Raw genomic sequence first — 10,070 nt, 5'->3', positions numbered from 1 at the left:
CGGACTAGATGATCTGCTCAGGTCCCTTCCGACCCTAGAAACTATGAAACTATGAAAATGGGGAAACGAAGCTTTCTGTATGGTAGAAGTGTTACAGTAGTTCACATCCTTTGGAGAGCAGCCTTCAGCATTATATTTTTATTTTAAGTAGAAGCAACAGCTTTCACTGTGGCCTAGGAAGGAAGGAAAGTATCCCCTCAGGTAATGAGCAGGAATTAAGGATCTGGATGCAGGTCTCTTCAGTACCTTGTCTAACAACCCCATTAAGCTACTACTGTTTTGCATTTGTATTTAGGTAGCATCTGCAGGATCCAATCAGTATCAGGGCCTATAAGCATTTAAGGAAGCTTTTATAGTACCTCTACTGCCAGAAGCATTAAATAAACAGGGATTGTGTGTTTTTCTACCTTTGCTTGGCCTACAGTTAATTTCTTTTTTGATACTTTTACCTCCTTCAAGATTTCCATTGCAAGTTTAAAATCAGGCCTCAGGGATAACCTTCAGTTAGTACAGTGTCCAAGGGCTGCGTCAGTTTTCTTTATTTTACTAATATTGTCAGTTTTCCTCTGCTTTGTTTTGCAGTTGATGTTTGGCTTGTAATTATTGAAGATCTTCAAAAGAGCTTGTTTATTGTTCAGCTAAAAATAGCCCAGGCTGGTAATACTACTATGGTTATACAGAAGAGCTAGGAATGTATGGGACAGGTGACAAAAATCAGCTAAAGTCAGTTGCATTAGTTTCATAAAAAAAAAGAGAAAGAAATGCTGCTTACAATGCAAATACTTCAGTTGCTTAGTTATTGTACTTACCAAAAGACTGAGGCCACGTACAGGTATTATGTTTCTATTGGGAGAGTTGCCACTCCTGTGGTAGAAACTACGGGCATTCACTCAACTATTCCAATGGGAAATACGCTTCTTCTAGGAGAAAGATATTCCAGGTGTTAACCTGGAAGACCTCCCTTGCAAGAGAAACCGTATCACAAGAAGGAATGCTTGTGTGCTCCCTTCCTGGTCTGGTCCAGGAGGGTAGTGAAGCAGTGGGTCAGAGCACCTTACCCATTCCCCTGACCATTCCCCATTTCAGGAGCAGGTAAGATGCTTGGCTCCATTTCCCTCCTGGACTGATGTTGGATGTGCTCCTTGCCCCACCCACTCCCCAGACCAGGGCTGCAGTGTGGAGATGCGATAGTGGTTTGCACTGCTGCTCCAGTGCCCTTACAGACAGGTCTGGGGAAGGCACAAAGAGCAGGGGAGAGGAGGTGGGTATAGGCTGAATGCCTACACTGCTCCCTTTCCTGGTTAGATTTCTGCAATTTTTTCAGGAATTTCCACTGCTAGAAACAAATGCCTTTTTGAGGTCTAAGATTACATTCTGTTCAATCAGTGAGGCTTGCTATACACTTAAAAATTTTGATGGGAAAACTGTTTCAGTTAGGTGTATGATTTTTTTTTTTATTATTGAACTTGTTGTATTAGTAAAAGCCTTTGCGTGGATGCCATTACACAGGTACAAACTTGTCTCAAACTAATATGGCTTATTCCAGTTCCAGACCAAACTATGCTATAGTAAGGTAATCATTTTTAACCCCATATACATGTAGGTGAAAGAGAGATGTTTTGCTAGTTTCATTACAGCAGTGCAGCTAAAATAGCAGATCTTTCTAATGGAAAGAAGTTCTAAAACCGCCCAAGTTTTAGTTGTCTTTGAATGCTCCTTTTTGGATGAACACTTCTACCTAGAGCAGCCAGTCCCAAGGTACTTTCAAAACAAGGAATTAAAATGTTACTAGATTAATCGAGGGAGCAGTAATGGAATATGAAGCCCATTGCCTCTGATTTCATAGATATTAGGGCTGGAAGGGACCTCAGAAGATCATTGAGTCCAGCCCCCTGCCCCAGGAGCAGGAAGTCAGCTGGGGTCAAAGGATCCCAGCAAGATAAATGTCCAAAAGTTTCTTAAAAGATTCCAGAGCAGATGCTTGCACCACCTCTGGAGGGAGTCTATTCCAGGCCTTGGGCACTTCGACAGTAAATAAGTTTTTCCTTATGTTCAGCCTAAAATGGTCTTGGAGGAGTTTATGACCGTTGGACCGTGTCATCCCTTGGGGTACTCTGGTGAACAGGCATTTTCCCAGATCCTGATGCACACCCTTTGTGTACTTATAGGCAGTGGGTGATGATGTGGGTCATTGCTGGTAACGCAGCCTTGTCTGGTAATACCTGAAAGTTGGCACTGTCTGTTAGTCTCAGTCAGAGGTGTAACTATGTGGCTGAGTGCCTAGTATGGCTGTCACACACAGGGGCAGCAGTGACTTCAGGTTGCCACGAAACGACCAGTGTGATTGTGTGGCTGCAGCAGCAGCTGTTCCCCTCCCCCTTCAACAAGCTGAAGGCTCCTTCCGCACGTATACATGTTGAAGAACACATTGGAGCAGACTCAATTCATCAAATTTTCTAGAGTGTGCTAATTAACATGCTCCAACTACCTTGGCATCATAAGTATTCAGCATCCTCGCACTTCAAAACAGCAGCAGGGGCACTTCAACTCAAGCTTGCTGAACGAGCTTTAGTTAAAAGCACCCCTGTGGCCATTTTGAAGCACAAGACACTGAATACACGAGATGCTGATGGCACTTTAATTACAGCAGCTCCTAAGAGCTGCTCTAATTAAAGTGTTCCCCCACCCCAGAGCACATGTAAAGATGCTCTTAGTTATGCCACTGGTCTCAGTCCAGTTCTCGAAAGACAGACAGTCACAAATGACACCACCACTACAGTGGTCATTAGTTGGTATTTGATATCAAATTAACAGTGGTAGTGAAAGCTTTAGGAAAGAGCCATGGTGCATTAGCAACAATATGATAGGCAGAATGAAGGTGGGAATGAATACAGGTGCCTTTCTCCTTAGCTTCTTATTTCTATGCATTTTACAGTTTTGAGTGGATAAGGTATATGCTGATGAAGTTTATATTGTCACTAGAGATAATTTTTTGTTCACTAATTGCAGTCATATTTTGAACTTTCTGGTTTCAGAAAATAGTGGTAGTTGCAGCTATTAAAGTATGCTGCTATGTACAGTCAATTGCAATGTAATTACAGTTCAATTACACTACCCTTATAAGAATGCATAACCAAAAAAAATGACTTACTACTGTCTTATGCAAGCAGATCAGAAGAATTTTAACAGAAAAAAGGACAAAAATAAAGTGTTTTGAGTCAACAGCCTAGTGAGGATCCAAATCACCTCTCATGTGCTTTTCAAAGCCACATATTGAGTTTTTAGCCATATAAAAATGCATGTTTTATCACTGTCAGTGTGCATCAGAAACCAGTAGTGCAGCTTCCAGATTTATAATTGTAGATTAATCTTCAGACATGATGTGCAGAACAGTGTACTGCAGCACAATTAATAGAGGCTAGATAGATTAGTCGTGACACAACTAAATCAATTCAACTACAGTAAGCGACCTGTGAGCCATTGCAACAAAAAAAAAAAAAAGAAAGAAAACAGAAGCCAAGGATGACGATATTATTTTTGTTCTTTGTATCTCATTCGTATCAGCATTTTCTGGATCTTTTTTGATACAGGAAAAAATATATTCTTTTTAGTGAAAAAAGCATACTTCTTTAGCCCAAAGAAACCCAAAGAAAACATTAATCATTCTCCGGATTTCCTGTGTGTGTGTGTGTCTATCTATCTATATCAAATGTAGAAAAATTCTAAGTCTTGAATTTTTCAAGGGCTCAGACAAAGCAATGTTATGAATATTTTGTACATATAAAAACTCTTCATAGGCCCCCCAGTAGTTAACCCAGAATTAGGGTCAACTTTTTTTTTTTTTTAAATGAGCAAAAGGACTATATAAGGATACACAACTGTTTAAATCTCCTGTTGAAGCCAGGTTATATGCAGACCTCAGCATAAATTTTAGTAGGGGTTACCACAGCTTCTCTATTTTTTTCCCCAGCAACTTAAATATTTGAAGACTTAAAACAAAAAATCCTGATTCAAGTTAGATATACAAAAAACTAGAACTCCTGGTTCCAAAATGATACCTTTTATTAGACCAACTGGATACCAAGTACACCCCTGATTCAAATTGGACACACCAACAAATTAGCTAAACTAAGCTGTTGTCTCTCTTTCACATACCTGTCTAGTGGTCACACTTGTGGCCCATGTTTACTATAGTATCTAACTATGTCACCAACTTGAATTATCCTCACAATCCCACTGTAAGATAAAGAAGCATCCGTATGCTAATTTTAGAATGGGCAACTGGGACACAGAAAGGCCAGCTGATTTCCTTTAGATCATTGAGAAATCGTCAGTAGAGACTTCCGTGATCCTTTTTTTTATTTATTATGTGGCAACATCTGCAATTTAACTTGCTATACATGAAAATTGATTTTGCTGATCCAAGAAAGTGTCAGTTTCTATAAGAAATTAAACAATTATAGTTTTACCATATTGTACATCTTCAGCCTTTCAGGTTCCGGCTGTAATTCATTTCCAGAAGGATGTTCCCATAAGTGAATTTGAGCTAGTTTTAATCTCCTGGTATTATTGATATTATCACACTGTTTTTGTCATGCTCCTTTTTCTCTACATGTATTAAAATCAGCACATCAGGGAGAGATTATGGCATTACTCAGAATGTTATTTTCTTTCTTTAGTGACAACAGTTCAGATCATCTGCTAATTTCAAATCATTACATATCCACTGATTGAAGTCAATGGAGCTACTACAGTTTATACTAGCTAGGAATGTGGTCTTATATTTACTTATATTTTATTCTGATTATAGTATAACTTTTGCCAGTGTGATGATAGGGCTTAACTGGCAAAACTTCTGTAAGCTTTTGCTTTTAGAGTTTTTGCAACTATAAAATGCCTGCAAGAACTATGAAATTTTATGGCTCTGATATTAAACCTCTTATTCTTGCTATTGTATTTATTCATGAGTGCTTTCATTGACCAAAATTAGACCACATGTAGTCATAATTTTTCACCAAACTGAGTAAAAATCTAGATTTACACGTCTTTGTCTCCTATCACATTGTGACATTCCTACTAATCTGTAAAGTGGTATTTATTATGAATAAATATAGCATTGCCTGTACTTTTACACTCAAAATCCTAAGGTATTTTATAGCAGTCTTGTATTAGATATTTATGTCAATGTCTATGAGCCATATAGTATGTACTGCTTTGCCCCTCAATAATGTAATCACCTTTTAATAATGTAAAGGCCTCTTAATAAACCTTTGGCTTGTGCTTATATGTTCCAAGTACATCGCTGTATTTTGTCAGGACAGGTTCGAGAGCCCTGTTTCTAAAGCTGGCTGTCGTTGGGTTTGCTGCTGCACATAAATATCCCACTGAAGGCAGCAGAACTTTCTTGCTAAATCCCTTGCAGGGCAGGCTCCAAGGGTAGCCATATTGCTCTCTAGTGGTTGCCTTCCTACCTTACTTGCCCACTCCAGCCTCGCAGGTTCCCACCCTGCTGTCTTGCCTGTCATGCCTCAATGTTAAAGTCAAGTGGGGAGGCTGCCCACAGGAACCAATGAGCTCAGAGTGCTCTTCCTATCCTCGTTACGTAGTCTCTTCATCGCTGGGGCTTGAGCCCTACTGCTCTAATTGCCTTAAGCGCTAGAATTGTGACCTCCATCTTCCCCTATAGTCATGTAGAAGCCTCACAGGTGTCACTTGGCATAGTTTTGGAGTCCCTGGCCCTCAACATGCACTTAGCTCCTCAGGCCTTAAATTTTTGTTCAGACTGCAGCCTTGCATCCTTGGCTTTCTTACTCTGATTGGGTCCCTCAACCCAGGTTCACTGCCCTGGACCTTGGCTCCTGGTCTCCAGCCCAGGTCTCACCCTCCCAGGCTCTGGGCCCCTTGACTCCAGTCTCACTGTATTGGACTTGGCCCACTCATACAGTCTGTGGGGTTTTGGGCTCTCTCTTGCCCTCTGCCTTTACAGGGTCTTTCTAGGCCTACTCATACAGTGTTAGTTATAGGCTCTGATCGCCAGTTTGCAGTCTAGTCTTCCAGCAACAGTGGCAGCAAGTCTCCAGGCATTCCCTGCAGCCTCCAAGCCTCCCCTCACAGCCACTTTCTCAGTCCTCCAGTGTAAACTTAAGCACAGATATAAGCTAGATGCTGCCAAGCTAAAATTCACCCCTAGCTTGGGTCTGAGTCGCACCATAGTGATAAGAAATAAACATACAACTGGTTGCTCCCTGGCTCACTCATCTTCCGTGATGGGGTAGGGGTCAGGGCCCCATTACACTTTGTCACTGGCCTTTAAACCATCAGTTGCACTAACAAGTTCTAAAACACATGTAAGCAACAAAAGGAAAAATGGTGGCACATCCATCTCCTGATTCTTTTTCTTTTATACCGGTTTATATACTCAGAGTGCTATACAAAAATTAATAAAGCCTAACCATACCCCCATGACAGAGGTAGTATTGTAAGCAGCATTTTCCTCATCTGATAGAGGAGTGATAGATGGCAAACTAGAAATAGAGAAGGTTACAAAGGAAAAAAGAAAGAAACAAAAACAAGGTTAGAACTAAGAAATTCCAGACTTTTAATTCTGTATACATCTCTTTCAGACTTCCATCAAAAGTTTGAAACTAAATCATTAACTAAAACTGTAGCCTGGGGCTATAGAGAATAAAACATCTAATCATTGCCCAGCCACAAGCCAAATCTGAAAAGGTTGGGCTAATTATCCTGATTTAAGGACTTTTCAGCACCAGTAGATGTATCAGCCAAGGGCAGATTTGATTCCCCACATCCCGTAATATGTTTGATATCACCTGCTGAAGACTATCCTACAGAACCTGTCATGTCTGGAGGGCAAATCTGGGATGGAAAAAATACATGGTTAAAACAGAATGAAGAGATCATTTACTTTTATAGACAAAATTCATTAAAGCTTCCTCTGCCACTGAAATATATATCATTCAGTCTGTATGGAGTGAGCAGCTAACTGCACTAACATTAAAATATCATAGTAAAAATTATCTGATGTTGTTTTTTATTAAGAATACCTACCCCTGTCCCGCATGGAACCTAAAGAGCCACCTGCAGGGTTCTTGGTGCACAATCAAGGCCTAATGCAATTGGGATCCATACTAACCTCAACATTAGTCCTACATAATACATATAAGCATGCTCTCATTTGTTTCTCCATCTCTTTTGGCAGTTTGCCACAAACCAACAGTAATTCATCAAAAGCAACTTTTGTCAGAGTAAGGAAAAATTCTACCTAACTTTGAAGCAGAAAAATATTAAAAATCCAATTCTGCCAACCAGGTGTAGTGCTTGTTACCAGTTGTGCTCCCATTATGGTCCAATAATAAGTGCAAGCTTAGGTCCTTTGCACTCAGCTTTCACTAAACATTTAAGGCCAAGAGAAACTCACTTTATTGCAAGTTGAAGTAGAGTATTTAAGGAGAAACATAATCAAGCCAAAAAAATCAGATTGGGATATAGATACTGACACCCCCTCCTGTTTAGGATTGTATGGATCAGAGGTTTTGGTTTGGCCCATTTGAACGAGAAGGGCCAACTGTAACATTTAAGTTTCAATCTCCTTTGGATTCTGAATGTACTTACTAAAAATTAAGAATGAGGTTTAATCTTGGTTTTTACTTCATCTCATCTCTAATTATAAGGTAAGTTTGGAGGAGAGGAATCTCAGAGTCAGAAAGAAATGGAGCTGCAATCATGGAGAATGGTGGAATAGAACTAAATTCTCCAAGTAGTGGAGCAGGGACAGAAAATAGTCCAGGTATGGAGAAGAGGTGTTGGGACTTGGCATTTGAAGAAATATGAGGGTCAAGGGATAACATAGTAAAAAGTTTTGAACATCACAAGGGAAACATCAAAACATTTTGGACATGGATCAGAAGTCAAAGAAATGATGGTATACTAGACCATCAGAATAGTTCAGTCTGAATATTTTAGATATGCTGCAGGTTAGAGGGTCCAACGACTGTTATCATCAAATAGTGGGGCATATATTTCCACTCTCCATTCCAGCCTCAGTCACTGGGTCAAATCTGCCTATATTTGCATCTATTCAACCACGTTTACTATGCCAGGGTGTTTTGTATGTAACTGAGGGTAGAAGTTAGCTCAGTATTGGTGTGGGAGTTAGTTAAAGACATGTATACACATTTCTTTCCAATCCTATGTTTCAGTTTCTAGTATTAAATCTTTTAAATTGCAGAGTTTCATATTGTAGTGAAGATTAAATAACAAACCCATATTCTCCAGAGAACTATAATGGCAAAGATTAATGCATACATAAGTGGTGATTTAATAGGAATACAAATGCAGTACTCATACATTATGCATTGCAAACCATAATTTTCAAGTATTCAAAAACACACCAAACTGCAATAATTTATAACTCTTTCTTGCTATGTTTCCTATGTGAAAAAATAAAGTAAATGTTTTTCCATCACAAATAGAGCAGACCAAATGTTTAAACATTTTAAAGCTATTATTGTCTAAGATATTCTTAGCTTGTTGACTGAAATAAGATTTTATTCTCACAGCTTTTTCCCCTGGATCCTCCTGCAATCTGTCAAGTCAGTACATCATTCAAGATCACATGGCTACTCATTACAAGAAATTGCTGTCTGCCAAAGGTATATGAAATCTATAGTATTGACTATATCCATCAAGCTAATAGATAAAATCATACCTAAGAACCTGTTGGTTACAATAGTTCTTGGCTGGCTTGTTTTTTTTTTTTCTTCACACTAAAGCAACTAATGTCAGAAGAATTTTAAACCCAAGCGCAATATAGGCAAGACTTAATTAGAACATAGAAATAGTTTTGAGAAGCATGTAATGATGTTTTACATCTCTTCCTATTTAACTTCATTTTTTAAATGAAATTTCATGTCTTTGCAAGATGCCCGCCTGACACCACTGGAAACAGGTGCTCACTTGATAGAACAGGTACAGCAAAGCAGCACCAGCACAAACTTTTGTGTACTGCACTCCACCCTCCTTTGGCTAGTTTCCTTCCTGTGAGTTATCAGTATAGTGCCTGTCATACATATTAAATTCCCAAGAAATAAATATATTGCATGAGAATCATAAATGTGTAGGGCTAGAAAGGATCACAGGAGATCATCTAATCTACCGCTCTGCACTGAGACAGGATTGCTGACACCTGTTTTTAAAAGCCTCCAATGAAAGAGATTTGATGACTCCCAAGATAGCAGTATTTGACTGCCTTTGTAGTTAGAAAGATTCTAAGTTCTAAGTTGGAGAAATGTGAATTTGATAAGACAGATATCAAGTTCTTGGTCTATGTGATGAAGCCTGAAGGGTTGTCTATGGACCTGAAAAAAGTAACTACTGTCTTAGATTGGCAACCACCAAAAGTTGCCCATGGAGTGCAGTGCTTCCTTGGTTTTGCCAGTTTCTAGAGGTGGTTCATCAAGGGGGTTTCCAAGCATGTAGTCCTTCTCACTGCCCTCCTTAAGAAAGGGGCATGCTTCACATGGACCCTGGAGGCCCAGGCTGCCTTCAAGAGGCTTAATAAAGCCTTCAACTCAGCCTGACCCTGCCCAGCCTTTCCTGGTGGAAAATGATGCCTCATCTTTGCCTTTGGGGCTGTACTGACCAACGATTGGGGATGCAGGGACTTCTTTAGCCATGCACTACTTTTCCAGGAAACTGTCCTCTGCCAAGCACAATTATAATATGGACTGGGAGCTTCTAACCATCAAGTCAGCTTTTAAATAATGGTGGTGCCATTTAGAAGGGGCTCAGCCACCTGGAATTTCAACCACAGCCAGATCAAGTGGTGTCTATTCTTTACCCAGTTGAATTTTACTGCCACATACCACCCTGGCACCAAGACCAGTAAGGCAGATGCCCTGTCCCAAAAAGATGAATATTCAGAACTTCTTCCTGCTACTCACTCCATGGTCCTGAGTCCAGGGAGCTTTAACAAGGCCACAGTAAACAAGGAACTAGTGATGTGGCTCCATTCTATGCTTCCCCAAGATCTATTGGCTTCTTGAGTTCCA

At 39.9% G+C, this 10,070-nt stretch overlaps 1 protein-coding gene across 3 annotated transcripts in view; it reads left to right on the top strand.

Annotated features, from left to right (window-relative positions):
- Positions 1–10,070, top strand: part of LOC109319725 (spermatogenesis-associated protein 7 homolog) — a 93,821-nt gene that overhangs the window by 41,819 nt on the left and 41,932 nt on the right. For 2 of the 3 annotated variants that reach the window (XM_019549469.1, XM_019549468.1), the window contains exon 3: positions 8,580–8,672. The exons of the other annotated variant lie outside the window; for it this stretch is intronic. In XM_019549469.1, the coding sequence (XP_019405014.1) occupies positions 8,580–8,672 (93 nt within the window). The remainder of the gene's footprint in view (positions 1–8,579; positions 8,673–10,070) is intronic. 3 annotated transcript variants of the gene reach the window in all.

This window comes from Crocodylus porosus, unplaced genomic scaffold (assembly GCF_001723895.1).
Source record: "Crocodylus porosus isolate Cpor-Errol unplaced genomic scaffold, CroPor_comp1, whole genome shotgun sequence".
In the NCBI taxonomy this organism is placed as follows: Eukaryota; Metazoa; Chordata; order Crocodylia; family Crocodylidae; genus Crocodylus; species Crocodylus porosus.
The sequence above is the reverse complement of the archived record's forward strand: the minus strand, read 5'-3'. Positions and strand labels throughout refer to the sequence as shown.